This window comes from Melanotaenia boesemani, chromosome 3 (genome assembly GCF_017639745.1).
Source record: "Melanotaenia boesemani isolate fMelBoe1 chromosome 3, fMelBoe1.pri, whole genome shotgun sequence".
NCBI lineage: Eukaryota > Metazoa > Chordata > Actinopteri > Atheriniformes > Melanotaeniidae > Melanotaenia > Melanotaenia boesemani.
In genome coordinates, this window is record NC_055684.1 from 11171599 (window position 1) to 11190175 (window position 18577).

The window sequence follows — 18577 nt, forward strand, 5'->3', positions numbered from 1 at the left end:
TTGAACATGACAATGAGTTTACTGGACTCTACAGTTACCAGATCTCAATCCAACAGAGCAGCGAGTGGTGGAACAGGAGAGTCTAATCATGGACGCAGTCAACAAACCTGCAGCAACGGTGTGATGCTGTCATGTCAATATATATAATATATATAGAGCAAAACCTCTGAGGAATGTTTCCAACACCATGTCGAACCAAGAATTAAGGCAGTTCTGAAGGAAAAAGGGGTCCAACCTGGTACTAACAAGGTGGACCTGATAACGTGGACTGTGAGTGTATGACTGACTTATATTGTGTTAAAAATTTTAAATTTTAAAATGGTGAAAATGCTGGCGTTAGCTTTGTACCTGTTGCAGGATGCGACTGGTAGAGGTGAAGCGATGAAGGTGTTCATTAATCAGTTTAGTTGAAATGTCACAGATCTCCTGATCAGGGAAACCCTGGATCGGATAAACCTGACAGGATAGAGAAGTTCAATCAAACCCATATGTCTGTAAACTCAGTTCAGTCTGATTCATGTTGCAGTTGTACCAACCAACATTTTCCACTTAAACTCGGGGCTGGGATTCATGTTTTAGTTTCCATGTTAGTAAAACTCCTAGTTTAAACTGTGAAAATCTTACTTGAGCTGATGTTTTATTTTCATTCACCAGAATGTTTTAGCAATCTTTCTGATGAAGACGACATAAACTGGGCTCCTATGAAGAATCTAGGTCAGGGGTCTTCAGTGTTGTTCAGGCCAAGGACCTCCAAATTGATGGAGAGGTGGAGCCTTTTTTTTACTCATAACAAGGTCTTACAAACGGCATAATACTGTAAAGTTTTCAGTAACTGCTGTTTTGGAAAAGAACTGCAGAGCTATAGCCATGAATATCTTTGAAAACCTGATTGCACAAGAACTTTGGGTGAAACAAATGTTTTTTCATTTAATGGTTTATTTTCTTTTTATTTAACCTGCCTTGGAAAGACAGGTTGAGGGAAATCTGATGTTGAGTGAACTGGTGCCCAACTTGAGATAGTCCCTGTGTGTTGCTGGAGCCTACTGAAACATCTTCTGCCCCCATTTATCCATTTGGATCTGTGCTAATACATATATAATTTTCTGCAAAGAAAACAAATCTACAGTCCCTCTGCAGTACTTCCACATCCCTCCGAGGGGCCATGGTCCTGTAGAAGACCTCCAAATCTAGTCCATGATAGTCAAACAGCCAGTCTTAGTTTGTTTACACCTAACACAAGTTACAAAATGTGTACTTCCTTAAAGAGGCAGAAACAATGCAGGATTTGTCATAAAGGGTCTTAATAACAACCGTTTTCATCCATCCACACACCAAGAAGTTCCAGACTTCCAAGATTTTTCCATGGCTGCATCTGCTTGGTCGTGTAGAAGCTGCTTGGAAGCAGCAGGAACTGAACTGATGGATATTTTTCCAATTCAGTAATTAAATCCTTCTTGGATAATGTGATCTTTGACATCACACAGATGATTTTTTTAAGGTATCTAGTGCTGAACTCACATCTAAATAGTAGAAATACTCAGACGTCTCACATCTTCCCTGAACAACATCAGCCATTTTGTTTTTGTTCGACCCCTTCATTCGCTAGTCATGTGACTGAACACAAGCAAAGATTTTACCAGGCCTGCAGCTGAGATTTATCATCTGTCTAAAGATGCATAACGTGGACTTCTATTTGTCTATTTTTTTTATACTCTACTCTGCGTCATGCTCCAGTTTTTGTAGAAAACCTTTCTGGAGTCTGGAGCTGCACTGAAGGAAGGAACTCATGCCAAACAAACGTTTTGTTTACCAACACGTTCTCATCAATGAAGAAAGGATCTCCTGAAACTTTCTCAAATTTCTTGTCAGGGAAGTCCGGCTGGCGGTCTGGAATAAAATCACTGATGTTGTTCTTCCTACAAAAAGATAACAACAATGACATGAAGCGGAGGAGGAGATCTGGATGGACTCTGTGAAACGAGGACGTACCATGTGACTGTGAGCTGGATGAAATGCAGCAGGTTCTGAGCACCGTGACAAACCGTGCAAGTCTTGTAGCCATCGCCACGGCAGCTCAAACACCTGCAGAGCAGGAAAGTGTTGAGGTTGATCTTGTCCTTGATTCATACAGTGTATTACTTAGATGTGCTGTGGACAATAGTTTCTACTCTGTACATATGGCGTGCACAAGTTGTCGTCATCATTGCAAAGTTGTGTCGCCCTGACTCAGGATAATGAAGAACCAGGCCAGTGTGTACCAGGAAGAAGAAAAGCAATGCACGAACAGCTGATGATGTGATAACTGTATGTGCGTGTGATGAGACCCTCACTTCTTGTGCTATAAATGATGTGAAAGAGAGAAGATTCTTTGAGTTACATAAAAGTGAAATCAGAGCTGTCAGATGTGAGAGTCCATCATTGACTGAAAATGAGTCTGAAAATTATGTGATTCTGTTCATCAGAAACAAACAAGATGTGAAATGTAAATGAAACCACAAGCAGTTTTGACATTTAGTCTTGTCCCATGTCCACAGAGATTCCTCCTGACTTTAAACACTGCAGATGGTGGGAAAAGCTTTTGCAATTTGAAGTGAGGAGCATTTTCCTGAAAATGTTCCACAAGTTTGTCTTAGGCTGATGAACCTCTGCTCATCTTTACACCTGAGAGACTCTGGCTCTCTAAAATAAACCCAGTCATGTTACTGAGTTTTTGTTTTGTTTTAACCTACTAGTTGTCAAATGTTCCTCCAGTTGGTTTTGACTGTAACAATTACTTTTCCAGCCTTTTGTTGTTCCTGTTCCACACTGTAAGAGATGTGTTGCCTCATCACATTTAAAATGAGCTAATATTGTCCATGAAATTGTCACATGTCTCAGTTTCAGCATCTGACATGTTTGTTGTATCAGGAATAAAATATGGGTTGATGAGATTTGCAAATCATTCCATTTTGTTTGTATTTATTTACAAAGAGCTGCATCTTTGCTGGAATTAGCGTTGTGTGAGACAATCTACCAAACCAACTCTCAGTTCACACCCACATCTCTTCCTCCAGCTTCAGACGGAGGACTGGGCTCACCTCTTCCGTCCTCGGCCGTGACAGGAGGTGCAGCGTTTGTTCCGGGTCCGACCGTGACCGTTGCAGAAAGTGCAACGTTTCTGCAAAACAACAGAAGCTTAATCAGGAAACTTTGGTTCTCCGTGAAGTAATGGAGATTTTTCTGACAGAGCCGTTTGTTTTTCATGCCTGAAGCGACAATCAGTGCAGGTTTGGTTTTCCTGCTACGCTCTGACAGAAACATCATGTTAACATTTTTCAACAACAATCAGGTGTTCAAATTATCATAATTTTTTTTCCCATTTCAGATTCTTAATTCAGTTTAACAGTCAGAAGTGAGCATCCCATCATTATCAGTCTTTTCCAAGCATTGCGAGGGTCTCTCTCAGTGACCGACTGGCTGAAAATTGTTGGTTTGACATAATCAGGCAATGTTTGGGTCAGCCTGGTGGAGTGTTTATCTGCTTTGTTGGCTTTCAATACAGAATATCTTAAACATTTTAATAAATGTTCTGATCTGCAAATGTTTGGCCCCAGTCTTGTTTAAAGAACTTCTAAAGTGAGGAATCTGTATAAACTGCATCACTGGACTGAACTGAACCAGCGTCATCAGAAAATAAAAAGGGAGATTTTTAAAACCAGAGACCTCACCTGACCTCTGCCAAAGCAGCCAGTACAGCGAGTTCTTCCACAGCCGTGACACTTGTGACACACCTGAAACACAAACCCATGTTACAGCGAGCCGACGGCAGCAGCAGGTCGAGACGACAGAGATGGACTGACGACAAGAGCTGAACCTTCACAAACGACGAGTGCGGCACTCGGATCTTTTCCACCTTGTCAGTGTAGATCTGAGGCAGCGACACCGGGATGTCCCACGGTGGAGGACTCATACCGTACTGAGGACCATCAACCGGCTGACCTGTTGGAACAAAAATAATCAGTTCATCAAATAAGTGAGATTCCAGTGATTGATAAAACCATTAACATTCCCATTAGCCTCAGCTGAGTTTTTTGTTTGTTTGTTTTCTTTAGTTTCTTTGTGCCAAGAACCCTCTGTTCTTGTGGATAAAGGACGTCCTAATGAACAAACCCCAGTACGTCACAATGGGCACCTCTGTTCCCCAGTGTCCTGAGTCCAGTCCCGTTCACACTGTAAACCCACAACTGCATCGCCACTCACGAATCCAACATCCTCATCACATTTCCTGATGACACACCTGCTTTAGGACTGATCAGAAACAATGATGAAGCACCGTACAGAGAGAAGGTCCAGATGCTGGTGGCCTGCTGTACAAACAACAATCTCAACCTCAACAAGTCAACCTAATTTCTGGAAGGTTAAAGACCACACAGCATAACATCAATGGAGAGGAAGTGGAGAGTGTCAAGTTCCTCTGATTGTACATCTTGGAGGAACTGGGAAAGACTTGGAACACCACCCACATATTAGCCTGAATCAAGAGATTAAAAAAATTCAGCTAAAGACGTTACCAAGCATTTTAATCCAAATGAAACCAGTTCCAACCACAAGCAATTATATGGGAATGTAAGAAAAACATGAGAACTGTCAACTTTAGAGCTTCTGGTAATTTCTCTACTTAAGCAAACCACATAAACAATGCTGGTTGCTTTAAAAACATCAGATATGGATCAGATTTAGAAAATTAAGTAGTCTGGGTTGGATTAAAAAAAACATTATTTGTGCCAGACAGTCATTAAAAAGTCAGATTTGGGCCACTTTTTCCAGCAGTGTGAACGTAGACTTAGACATTTCATCTCTTCCTCCGAGAGGATCCTGAGGTGTTCAGAGGCCAGAAGGAATATACAGTATAATCCTTCCGGCATGTCCTGGCTCTGTCCCAGGGTCTCCTTTCAGTGGAACGTGCTAAGAAAATCTTCAAAGGGAGACGACCAGGAGGCTCTTATCAGATATATGAACCACCTTAGCTGACTCCTTTAGGAGGTGAAGCCATTTCGCCAACCTCCCTCTGGATGTGTGAGCTCCTCAATTGATCTCTCAAGCTGAGCCTGACCACCTTCTGAAGGAACCTCCTTTTAGTAGCTTGTATCTACAGTCTTACTGTCCCTTCCCAAATCTGGTGACCACAGGTGACGGTTGGCACATGGATAGGCCAATAAATGAAAAGCTTTGTCTTTTAGCTCAGCTTTGATCACAGTGGACTGGAGCACTATCTTGTTTACAGCTGATGAAGCCCCAATCCGCCTTCCCGTCTATGGCTGCTTCCTACCATCATATTAGAAAAAGATACTTTAACTCATCCGTTTGAAGCAAAGACTCATTTCCAACCCAGAGGGAAAACTCTACTCTGTTCCAACTGAGAACCATGATCTCAGCATTAGAGGAGATTTTAAAACTCAGCTGTGAACCACCTGTTTGTGATGAAGCTCTTGGTCTGAAAAACGCAAACAGAACCACATCATCTGCAAAATGCAGGAATGAAATCCGGAAGTTCCCAAACCAGACACCCTCCTCTCCCTAAATGCACCTGGAGATCCTGTCCATGAACACCAAGAACAGAACTGGTGGCAAGAGACAGCCCTGGTAAACAAGTTGGACTTTGTGAGCACAGCTCCTGCTTTATATATAAATATGTTTCTCTTTCAATTTCATTTCACTAATTTGGGCGACTTTATTTAAATTCATGACAAATAATTCCAAAACATAAACATAGAAATTACAGCCCTAGTAGCTCAGCATATCAGAGTATAGCTTCACAGATGCACTATGTGTCTGTAAACTCTTAGTTTTAATGTTTAATGTAATCGGATAGTTAACCAATGGCCCGTTTTCCCCTTTCTCCATGTTAATCTGGTCATTAGTGAGGACACCACATTCAGTCAGCTGAGTGTGAAAGTTTACCGTTGTAGGACTCAAACTGCCAGGCACTGGCTCTGGTCTCGGTGTAGGTCTCCAGTCGATACTGCAGGAAGAAGAGGAGTCAGAAAACACTGAATGGTTGGCGGTTCTTTGGGCTCATGTCATCACACGGTCGATGAGTTAGAACATGAAGTAGAGCGCATATGAGATCAGCTGTTGGCTCTGGAAAGGTTTTATTTCAGTATTTTAAACTTCTCAATCATTAAACGTGGTGCTTAAATAATGCTGATGTATCACTGATGCAGTGTGCAGACAGACAGACAAAAACACTCAGATAACAAAATTAAATAAAATAAAGCAGCAAAACAAACATACAAATCTACCAGATACTAAACTAAATATACAAATGTATGTACAACATATAAAAATCAATGATTAAATCATCAAGAGAGCATAAGTAAGAAGAAAAGACTATAGTAGCATATAAATTTAAATAAGGATGTGCAAAATCAATTGTTAGAAAAACAATATGCAAACCAGAAAATGATTTAAAAAGTGTAATAAAATGGCGAGTGTATAAAAGCAGCAGGTAAAGTCTGTTTTCTAAGCAGCTCTTCCCCGTCTGCCAGAGGTGACTTATTAAACAGATACAGGAAAAATTTCCTGTATCTGTCCATCCAATTATTCTGTTTACATGATCACTTGAAAAATCTGGTAAGTCCAGAAATCAGGTAATGATCAGGTTTTTGGTTTGCATGTAAATGGGCTCATTGCTATCATTAAACAGGCTATTTTTAGATCAAGCAAAGAAAAAAAAAATCACTTTACATTTTGCACTTCCACAACCTTTACCTACAAACGATTTTGCAGTTAAAAGAGTGATTGCTGAGCTTAATGAGCTGTTGTACCTGACAACTGATGAAAAACACAGTAGAAATAGTTGAAAGAATTATAAAACTCCTTCAAGAAGGAAGAAGATGCCGGTTGTTCCCAGTTGGCTGTGTCTAACATCTGGAGCAAGTCCAAACAAAACATACACATGGACTGAGGAAGAAGCTGAAACATCAGGACAGAAAACTTAAAACAAAATAGAAAATTTAAAAAGTCCCACTGAAGAAATCAAAAGCGAATGGACAGAAACAAGAGTCAATGTTTCTGACTTAACTGTAAGAAATGAATTGAAGGAAAAAAGAAAAGTCGAACATGAAGCATCACTAAAGAGAAGAGACGCAGGTTCCAGTGAAGCTGAAGAGAAGCAGTCATGAACGGAGGGTGACTGGATGAAGTGATATTCAGGGATGAATCACCAGTCTGAACAGACAAAGATGATGCTGGAACTCTGGTTTGGTTCTGGTCCAGTGAAACAAAGAGAGATGAGTGTGTGAAGAAAATCATCTGATTTCCACCATCGTTGATGATCTGGTAAAGGACCAGGGGAGATGGAGCTCATTACCTCTACAGGAAATGTTCAGGTGGATGATGAGATTTTGATTGATGGATTGAGAAAAATGTCTCAATCAAAGGTAGGTTTGGTTCAAGTTAATGATCCATAGAGCAAAGAGTGTTCAGATCCTGCAGAGCTCATCCGCCCGCTGGACAAGACAGTTGGAATCTGATTGATGATATCAGTGATGTCCCCGAACAACTAAATACAGAAATTTTTTTCCAAGGCTGAGAATGTACTCCATTTTAATTACTCATTCACATGTTTATCACTGGCACTTTGTGTATTCTGTGTTTGTTTTAAGTGAGAGAGCAGCTCCTACCCTGTAAACTGTGACGGGTTTCAGGTCTTTGAACCTCAGGTTTCTGGCAGGCTTGGAGCTGTACTTCCATTTTGATTCCACAAACTTGAGCAGAGCTTCTCGGGCCACATCCTCCGACACAGAGGGGACCCTGCAGAAAAAAGCCTGTTTTAATCCTGTCACAAGATTCATAAAGTTCAAACAAACAAACATGTTTGACTAAGATGCAAAGCACAATCAGGACTATTTTATATAATGAAAGAATTAAAGATGGCCACCTGACACTGGGTACAGAAGTGCTCCTGTTGAGTTCAGGCTGGGGGTTATAGGCAGGGGGAGGTGGGTACAACGGGTTGTCATCCTCCGGACCTGCACAACACAAACACAGAAAGAAAAGAGATTAAAAAGAGGAATGCTGAAAAAAAATCTTAAAAATAAAAAGACAGAAAAAGAAACCCACTTCCTCCTTTGTGGCCCTGGTATCCGTGTATGTCCTCCAGCCAGCCAGGAGGTGGCGCCGATGGTCCCTCCTCTGGTATGTTTGGATCAAATGAACCTGAGAAAAATGAGCAAAAGATGTTTCAGTACCAAAATATCTTCAAATGTTTTCAATTATTTCCTTCTTTAAATGCATTTCAGTTCAGATCCTTTAAAGTCTGAATGATCCAGAAAAGTCTCAGAGTTAAGAGGATCCGCAGCTGCTGCTCTGCAGCATTCGGGTGTGTGTTCACACAATGCCGGGGGACGAAAAACATCAGCAATGGACTTAGAGAAGCAACTGTTACTGCCCATCGATCTGAAAAGGTCATTTCCAAACTATCTGGAGTCCATTCTTCTACAGAGAGAAAGATTATTCACTAGTGGAAAACACTGAAGAGGAGTTTTTAACCCAAGAGGCTTCAATAAACATTTTTTAAAAGTCATGTAATAGTAGACATAAGAACAAAGCTGAGGTGAATGGGACAGTGTTTCTGTCAGTGCAGCAGGAAGGGAGGATGCATTCTTTAGCTGAGGCCATCAGGAAGTAGGTCAGAGGCTTAAACACAAGTCATGCTAACATCAGTGTAGTCACATGAAAAAACTGCTGCTGGACCAGTAATAAATTATAAACCACATAAAATTCCTTTAGATATGAAGTTCAAATCCAGATGAGAACTGCAGCTGATGTAAACAAGTTCCAGTTAGACACGAAATAAAAATCAGAAAGTCCAGTTTGACCAGCAGAGTCATCATATCTACTGTTTGTCTTATTTTTGGTCTTTGGAAAACAGAACAGAGAAATTGTGGCGTTTTTTTTTAATAATTCAAGCATAAGAAGGTAAAGGTGCTCTAGCACCTATCAAACAAAGCCAGTGCTGCAGTTTAAAAACTCCTGTGTGTGAACCACGCTCACCAACGCATGAAGGGATGTGAACTTATCTGGTGTAATTTGCTAGTTTCAGATTTCTATTCTTTCACAGAGTTTCTGATGAAATATTCCTGCAAAGGGACAGATTTATGCTTTTGAGGGGTGTAAAAGTAACACTAGACTTTATTCTTTACCTGCTGATCCTCATCCGGTGACAGACAGCAGCTCGCCACAGCTTTCCAGAGCTGCTGACAGGCCAGCGTAACAGCGCTAACAGCTCAGACTAACATAGGTCAGGACCAACTTGTTCATGTGTAGCTGAGGAGATTCAGGAGGGAAAAAGTCTTCCACCTCAAAGACCGCTCTGTGGCGTAGGTGCTTTGTGAATCTCCCTTTGCATCGTGCCACTGAGCTGAGCTGCTGTCTGTCAATCATTTCTGTCTGTGTATCCCGACCTGCCCACTTCCTGCTCCCTGATCAACCCACACATCCCACCCCAACCCTTGCAGTTTCTGGTGTGTAGTTACACTTCAATGGGACATTTTTGTCCTAAAAAAGTGAGAACAACAAAAATAGCAACATCAAGTAATCAAATTGCAATTTAAAGGGTTAAAATCTTGTTTTCATTGTTTATATTGGTTTTTTTTTTATCATTTTACTGCTATTGTTTCTGTTTTGACTTTGCATTTTATTTTACTTTTAAAAGTATTTCTTCTATGCTGTGTTCAACTGATGTGTTAAAGTGCTTTATGAATAAAGTTGAGTTGAGTGGGTATGGGCTTGGATCAGAGCTCTTCATCATTAATGCAGTTCTCTGAGATTTAACTAAAACATCTGCTGCCTTCAAGACCACATCTTTTCCAGAGATGTCCATGCAATTTTTAACATGATGATGAAGAACCACATTCTACACATTACTGTAGCATGGCTGGGGAAGAGGAGGGTATGGGTACTGGACTGGTTCTGTTGCAGGTGTTTTTATATACTGGAATCAATTGTAAAATATGGAATATCTTGGAATTTGCTCATATGTGGCTGTTATCTATTATCCCCACTAATTCTAGAGTTTTCACACGGTCTAAGTCAAATGAACAAGAAAAGCTGTATGAAAGCTGAATGCATTTTGACTTCTGTACCCTCCATCTATGTGACACCACCTGATAGGGCTCAAGCCTCCTCCAGAAGTTCAGCAGTGACTAAAAGGTCAAAAAAAAAGGAAAGAAAAAGCTGCATCTGTTTCTGGTGAAGCATCAGGCTGAGAATATACTGACTGACAAATGTTGCCAAAAACAAATTAAAGCAATTTCTATCAGACCCTGTGTGTTTGAGCTACACCTGGAGGACGTCCTGAAGAAGATTCATGGAAAAAAGACCAACAGAAGAGGCTGTTGTGTATTTAAAAAAAACTAGATGTTTGCGGCTGGTTGAGCAGCCATAAAGACGGCATAAAATGAAGCCAAAGAGGAGCTGCTTTCACAACATTTAAGTCCAAGTAGATAATTCTCATTAAAAAGATTAAACATAAATCCCGGGGAGGTGATGAATTGAAATTTAAAATGTTTAATTTTATTTAGTTCGTGAAGCTAGCACTTCAGGTTTATTTTTTTAAAATGTTTTTTTTTTCTATTTAACATTCATGCTTCACATAAAAACAAACATTTTCCTTCACTTTATCATATCAACAGCTGGCGTGATCACTGCTAACTGACTTCTATGGCTCAGACTTACTGGGTTTAATGGGTCTGTTGACTCAGAACAGAACCTAAATGATATGAAAACAGTGCAGCTTACGACAGCTTATGCTATCATCACCATCATCCACAGCAGCTGATGTAGGTCCTGCTGTGGCAAACAAGTCCATCATCTTTGAAATGAGGAGAAAAAAAATGAGAAAAATCCAGACAGGTATCCACTGGCATGGAGCCAAAAATGGGTTTGAAGTATCTGATTGGTTCAGCCAGGTTTCAGGTTTCTTTTGTGACGTATGGTTTTGCTGTTCAAACATATTCGTATCGACATGAGGTCCGTGGCTTTTAGTCGTCAGTACGCAATAGCTATATTTTGCAGAAGAAACGGCATTTAATTCCATATATATATGGTCGTATTTATGTTCACTATTGTAGTGTTACTTATGTCTCAAACTAATGACAGCTATTCTGCTAAAGGACAGCTGAAAGTCAAAGCTAGCCGGATGTTTTTCTTGTGTTTCTAAACTCTCTATTAAGGTTAACCCTTTAAGACCTACATAGAACGAATCCACCAGAGCATAATTTCACATTTCTGCATGCTGTAGTGTCATTTTTTGGAGCATTTTAATTTCCTATAAATAAAACCCTCATATTATATATATATATATATATATATATTGATTATCTGTATGAATTATGTCCATAGTAACTAAATACATAGCTAAGAATGTGCGGTAAACCACAAAAAATAGAAAATCGACAGTTTATTTTCCACATAATTTTCTGAGTAGAGGTGCCAAAGCTTTAAGTTCTTTTAAAACACACAAAATTTATTTAAATGTTTTTTCATAGCATTTTTACAGACAGTAACAGAAACAAAATAAAATGCACAATGTACACAGTTTTCAAAAGGACAGCATGTACATCTAAATAAATTATTTCCAGAACTCCAATCAAATCTCTGAGTGAACTAAATACTCATGGGCATACATATAAGACCACATTCATCCATAAAAGTGCAATAAATAAAAATGTGAAAAGCTTTGACCATGTTGAAACCGAGCGGCATCCTCCGGCGGTGAAATGTGAAGCCTATGTGGAAGTGCAAAAATTGCAGTTCAGCCCTCATCCACTAGGAGCTCCCATGTTAAAAAGGCCAACTTCACAGCAGAAATAAACATGTTTAAAGCCTGGTATAAAAAACATTTTAGAATTAAAAGGTTTACCTTCATGACAACTGTGAGGGTGGAGAATTTTTTTCTAACTCATCCATTTGGATGTTATTTTATCTTGAAATTTGGCATAATTAGAGGCGTGTCCTTTTGATTGACATATATCCAATATCAGCAGCAAGTGCGGTTTTTAGCTGGCTAACAGCGCGCCTTAGCTTTACCCGTTATACATCTGGTGCATGTGCGGCACGTTACGCCTGCGCCGCGGCCTCTGCTGCAATTTGCAGCCATTTCAGTCAATGGTTTGATTTCCACTGGGTGCGCCACAGCACGTATCAGATGCATCTCAGAAGCTCATTGTCACGGCGCTCTGCTAAATTTACGCGGCGAGTCTATAGACAACCTGGAGATGTCCTGGAATTGTGTGACTTCACGGATCCTGCTAGGTGAACTGCACTCGCGGGCGCTCTACACCTGACATGCTCCCAGTAAAAATTGTTGTGCTACGGAGGTCAGAACAAAACCGTGGTGCAACCGTAACGTTACCCACACACACCCGGTGTAAAGGAGGGGTTAGCCCGCCTACCTCCGTTAGCTGGTTAGCTACTGTTAGCTTGGTTAACTCTTAGCTACAGGCAGCTTGGAGTTTTATGGGTGTCAATCATCCACCCCCATCTTCACAGTCCCCCTCTCAGCTCCACCTCTTTGCCCATTTTTGGATTTTCCAGGAATAACGACAGGCTTGACACTGCCAGGATGGCGACGGTGGGAACAGCCCAATGAGCTTCAATTCAGCTCTTCAGAAACCTACAGGTGACATCACGGAGGCTCCGTCCATCTTTTATATACAGTCTATGGTTGAAACTTAACAACAGACTGCCTCAAATTTTAAATTCTATGTATGTATAAAATATTTTTAAAATAAAACTATATATATAAAATCAGACAAAAATATCTATAGAAAGACAAACTGAAATGGGGTGAGGGGATGAGTGAGTTGTCAGGCTCATTTTTACCTTTCCAGCTACATTATATGGCTGGAACTGTGAAACTCACTGCTGTAGCCTCTGTTGGATGGAGGCTAACTTCTTCTGCATCTGTTTGATAAGTGTCTGGTGTGTGTGGGCTGTGTGTTTTTGTGAAAGATAAGAAATAAAACGAGACTGAGTGCCAGGATGACCTCAAACTAAAATAAGTTTTACAACTTCCTGTTGTCACTGTCAACGTAATAAATCATGCTACCAACGTGAAGATTTATGTCCCAACGTAGAAAAGACTGTGAAGACCAGATCAGATCCATACAGCACCCACAGTTCGGATTATAATGCCTTTTCATCGAGCGCTTCCTACCAACTTTCTGAAAACAGTAAAAGAAACAGCTCTGGGACATGCTGAATGGTTGATATTTAACCCCTTAAGCCCAACGGACCCAACGGTGTAAACACAAGTTCATGTGTTATTTTAGTGATGCGAGGATATTTTATTTATAATGTTTCTCAAAGAAAAATACCTAATGCCACTAAATCACTCGCCAAGTGCATTTAGTCAACAAAGTATTTGTTTAATAACAACTTTAAAGTAAGTATGCCACAAACAACAGCGCCACCATAACACCCGAAACAAAATGCAACACAACGCATGATCCGTTCACTCCACCCTAACATATTGGGTATCAAATGAAAATAGAAAAGCTGCACTTTTATATGATACCAAGCATAAAAAGATATTCACCAAGCACCTCACGTCAGTCTCAAAACAAACACAAAGCTAACCTTCGCATATCACAGCTACCCTTATCAGACAGCATGTTTATCACCAAATACAGAACCGAATCCCAAAGCTATTCTCACAAACAGCGATATTTTGTATTTCCTTAACCTTTTGTGGTCATTTTCAGTCTAACCACACTGTTCTTCGACCAAAACTCACTTTGTTGTCTTGTTGTTGGTCTTAGCAGTGTAAATAAAGTTTGGTCAAATTCTACATCTTACGAGCTTTCCAACGATATCTTACACTTGAAAGAGACCTTATCTGTCAGGTATAAACAATTTGCGCGTAAACAAAGGAGCATCATTGCCATTTCGCTGCAGTTACGCACGTGGGTGCACCGGAAAGAGCGAATATCGAACAGCGTTCATTTCTTTGCTTCATTTTGACTTTTTATCCATTTAGAACAAAGGATAAAAGCCATAAACATGTCCAAAAAATTACAAAAAACCAAATACACCGTGTTAGAAGCTCTGGAGGAAATACAGATTTGGCACAGTTTGGGTATCCAAGTGGCCAAATAGAAAGTCCGCCTGGTACTATCCACACTAAAACCTGCATAAAAGCTATGAGCTTTGTTCTATTCCCACGAAACTTTGTACAGTTGTAGTCAAGGAGTTGCTGAATGCATGCAGTGGTATCTTTATGCACAGAATGATTTTTATCATGATGTTTTCATCTGTGTAAAAAAAAAAAAAAAAAAAAAAAAAAACAATTAGGCCAGGGTATTTTTTTTATTTTTATCTATGGTTTATCACAATTTGCACAGGCACATTCACAATGTTTCTGACACTGGATTTATATTCCATAGGGTCTTACCTATCCATTGAGACCAAGGTTATGTATACTGACCTGAAAATTACATAGTTATTGTCCATTTAATTTGGGTAGGTCTGTTCAGGCGAACTACACCTCCAAAAACCCTAGGGTTCAAGAAGTTAAGTGTAATTACTCCAAATTTATATGGGAAAAGAAATATCGCTCTATCTTATGTGGTTGCATTTCTGCAAGCCTAGCAAACATTGATATGCAAACTAGGGCTGCAACTAATGACTATTCTGATGGTCGATTAGTCACCGACTATTAAAACGACTAGTCGACCAATCGGATTATGTATCTCATGATTATTATAAATGGATCTTATTTCACTTTCAGCTTTGAAATCTTGCATGAGGTTGTTAAGTAAGTCCGACGTGCCTCCTCTTTAAATGTTCGAGCATTGCAGACGTACTTCCGTGGTACACAAGGTCCACTCACATTCTCACATGTATTTTATTTATTTTGTAAGTTTAACGTGAAGTTATCCCAGACTTTTAACGTTCTCTGCCGCGGTTTTCCTCCCTGGACAACCAACATATTTTTCCCTTGGCGGACTTTATTGCGCATGTGCAACTCTCAGCAGAGATAAAAAAAAAAAAAAAAAGAAGACGATGTCTCACTCTATATTTTTTCCCCCTCTTTGCGCATGTGCAGTGTGCAACTCTCAGCAGAGATAGGATTAGAAGACGATGTCTCACTCTGTAGTTTTTTTTTTTTTTTTTTTTTTGCCGACAATAGTCAATGGCTAAATTTGTTGTCGACTATTTTTATTGTTGACTATTGTCGACAAAGTCGACTAATCGTTGCAGCCCTAGTGCAAACGGGAGCACCAGCATTCTGGAAAAGTCTGCAAGCTAAAACGCTGCAATTCTGCATGACAATACAATTCACATGAAAAACTTTGGTATTGGACAATATCAATACCTAAATTTCAGATATTGGGATTGGAACCCCCAAAAAAGCAGATTGGTGCGCCTCTAGTTGCCATTGGAGGGGAATATGATGGTAGGGGAAACACTGGAGGATGTCTTCAGCTTTTGTCTAACAACAAAATCAATTCATTTAGTAGACGTTAGCATCGGTGAGGCTCCATGCAGCTATTTAACAAGTGCGCCATCATGTCTACCAACACAAACACAAGGCAGCAGCAGCAACTCCTCTGTGTGTTTTTCATCAGCAGTTTTCTTTAAGTTCCAGCTGATTGGAAGATAAAAATACCGTCGGTAAGCTTATGACCCGCTGTAAACAATACCTCTGGCTGTAGGATAAAAATACCAGCGAGAAGGTGTTTCCCCAAAAAGATCTGAGCCGAGATGAACAGAGTGTGAGAACAGCGGGGAGATGGAGTTATTAGGAGAGAAAATAAAAAGGGAGTCAGGGAGGGAGGCAACCTGGGAACAAAGCTGACTTTATCACCAAGACTTTACCCAGACAATACATCCAAAACCCCCTGAACCTTTTCAGTCCTTTTCCTGCTCTGTGCAGCGCTTTATAAATACCCTGATTATAAGTATATTTAACTCCAAACCACAATGAGATAAGATTCTAAAAAACAGCAGTTCCTCAATTAATCTATCAATTGGCAGCTCAGTATTTTGACCATTTATCTTAAAAAAATAAATAAATTAAATAATCTGAGGGTTTCCAGGTTTTTATGTTTTCTTTTTAGCAAGAACCAAACTGGTCGATGCACAAATGGCACAAATGGAGCCATATTACCAAAACAGAAACCACAATTCTTGTTCTCAGTCATGGTGTGATGTAGTCCTGGACTGGACTAAGCCTGGTTCTAAATAAGCTAGACTGATTTCCTGAAGGGAGATCAGATCCACTTCAGGACTTCAGATTAAACTGAGGTTTTAATGAATCCTTTCAGGATGGAGAGGAAAGCATCTTTTAAAAACATGGACACCCAGATCCTCCAGGAGAATCCAGATGTACCATCATTTATATCAGGTCAGTTTAAATAGTTGTTTTTTTTCTTTTTTTTAGATTTTTATATTTTTCCTCCACAAGGCCTTATTCAGACTGCAGCTAAAAGTGACTCAAATCCGAGTTTTGCTGTGTGAACTAATCCAAGACAACTAACACGATTTAAAGCAACATTACACACGTTTCTGACCTTAAAACTATGTGCTTCTGGCTTGTTTTGATAGTACAGAGACATTTATTATGTACATTCCTGGAGTAATCATTGCTCTGCATAACACCGAGGCTGAGAAACCACACTTCACAATTTTACCAGCCCAGGGCATCACATTACAGCGGTGTAACTTAGTGGTTAGAGGTGGTTAGTCATCACTTAGTTAAGCTTAGACTGCAGAGGGATGTCCCATCATGCACTTTTTATGTCTTTGCTCCTTATTTTCTATGTATAAACTTATGACAGTATCAGGAGTTAAAGTAAAAATCATCCGAGTCTGAACTTTTATTCATTTATTTTGTGTGTGTGTGTGTCTACTGTGGTCTAGATGCAAACAATACAATGATAAATAGAATAATGGTTTTACATATCAGACACTGTGTTTCAATTAATCTACCGGCTCCACAGAATAATTCAGTCAAGATATGAACATACCAAGTCTTGTAGTTTTTCAGCAGGACCTGGTCCCCAAAAGGCAGTGGATTTACCCTTTTTGTATATCACAGATCAGAAGCTAACTTTATCAACATCAGGCTGCGTCTCTAAAGAGCTGATAGCGTAGATCTAAACTGCAACCACACATGTTCCAAGGCCCTGCTCAACTTCTGACTGGTTAGTAATGTGTTTGAGAGCAAAGCAGCACTCCCCTCATATAATTGGTAGTTGAACTTGACGTGACAATAGTCCACATTTGAACACACATGAAGTTGGTAAGGTAAGGTAAGGTAAGGTAAGGTAAGCTTTATTTATACCCATTCAAGGTCTCCAGCAGCATACAATGTTTGACATAATCAAGCACTCTCGGGGCTGCTTCCCTGGGCAACTATAGTGTCATGCTTGGGGTGACTACTGTTCCTGAGGATGGTCTGCATCTTGCTCCTAATGCACTTTTCCACAAGTTCTCCAACAGAGTCCGCCCCTATCCCCCCCCCTCCATCACTCAAACATTTCCTGGCCAGTTTGTCGAGCCATTTCCCCCGTCTGGCTGTTGTGCAGTTCCCCTGGTACACAGCAGCATAAAATACAGCACTGGCAACAACTGACTGAGAGAAAAGGTACAGCATTTTGTTGCAGACTTCAAAGAATTCAAGCTTCCTGAGAAAGAAAAGTCTACTTTGTCCTACTTTGTCCTTGCTTGACCAGTCAGCTTAAGATCCAGGTAGACACCCAGATATTTAAAAGGTTTGGACTACCTCAACGTCCTTTCATTGTCTGCCGCTTATCCGGAGTCGATCACAGGGTCAGCTGGCTAAGCAGGGAAACCCAGACTTCCCTCTCCCCGGCCACTTTCACCAGCTCATCCAGGGGGATCCCGAGGCGTTCCCAGGCCAGTGGAGAGATGTAGTCCGTCCAGTGTGTCCTGGTTCTTCCCCAGGGCCTCTTTCCAGTGGGACGTGCCGGGAACACCTCACCAGGGAGGCATCCAGGAGGCATCCTGGCCAGATGCCTGAGCCACCTCATCTGGCTCCTCTCGATGTGGAACAGCAGCGGCTCTACTCTGAGCCTCTCCCGGATCACTGAGCTTCTCACCCTATCTCTAAGGGAGAGCCCGGCCACCCTGTGGAGAAAACTCATTTTGGCCGCTTGTATTCATGATCTCATTCTTTCGATCACTACCCACAGCTCGTGACCATAGGTGAGGGTAGGAACGTAGACCGACCGGTAAATCGAGAGCTTTGCCTTTTCGCTCTGCTTCCTCTTCACTACGATAGACCGATGCAGAGTCTGCACCACTGCATCACATACATATATACTTATACACATATATACATATCCAAGATGACCCTCCTGTATTCCCCTGCCCCCAACCCTTCATGCAAGCCACCACAGCCACATCATCCAAGTATTTCAGTATGTGGCATGATGGAGACCTGTAGTCAAAGTCTGATGTATACAGGGTGAAGGGGATAACACAATTCCCTTGGGGGACTCCGATGTTGGTGCTCACAGTCTCAGAAACTGAATTCCTCAGTTGGACATACTGTAGCCACTAGGTC

At 40.7% G+C, this 18577-nt stretch overlaps 1 protein-coding gene across 3 annotated transcripts in view; it reads right to left on the reverse strand.

Annotated features, from left to right (window-relative positions):
• Positions 1-18577, reverse strand: part of LOC121636005 (protein SSUH2 homolog) — a 28723-nt gene that overhangs the window by 5203 nt on the left and 4943 nt on the right. The window contains exons 2-12 of one of the 3 annotated variants that reach the window (XR_006009580.1): positions 8104-8199; positions 7922-8012; positions 7665-7794; positions 5941-6001; positions 3854-3978; positions 3708-3770; positions 3078-3157; positions 1990-2082; positions 1811-1916; positions 1045-1103; positions 349-456 (exon numbers count right to left, since the gene is read on the reverse strand). Coding sequence is in view for 2 of the 3 variants with exons in the window: in XM_041979382.1 (XP_041835316.1) it covers positions 349-456; positions 1811-1916; positions 1990-2082; positions 3078-3157; positions 3708-3770; positions 3854-3978; positions 5941-6001; positions 7665-7794; positions 7922-8012; positions 8104-8199 (953 nt within the window). In the remaining variant the exon portion in view is untranslated. Of the gene's footprint in view, positions 1-348; positions 457-882; positions 1104-1810; positions 1917-1989; positions 2083-3077; positions 3158-3707; positions 3771-3853; positions 3979-5940; positions 6002-7664; positions 7795-7921; positions 8013-8103; positions 8200-18577 lie in introns of those variants that run through there. The other 2 variants (XM_041979382.1, XM_041979383.1) reach the window with 2 other exon arrangements.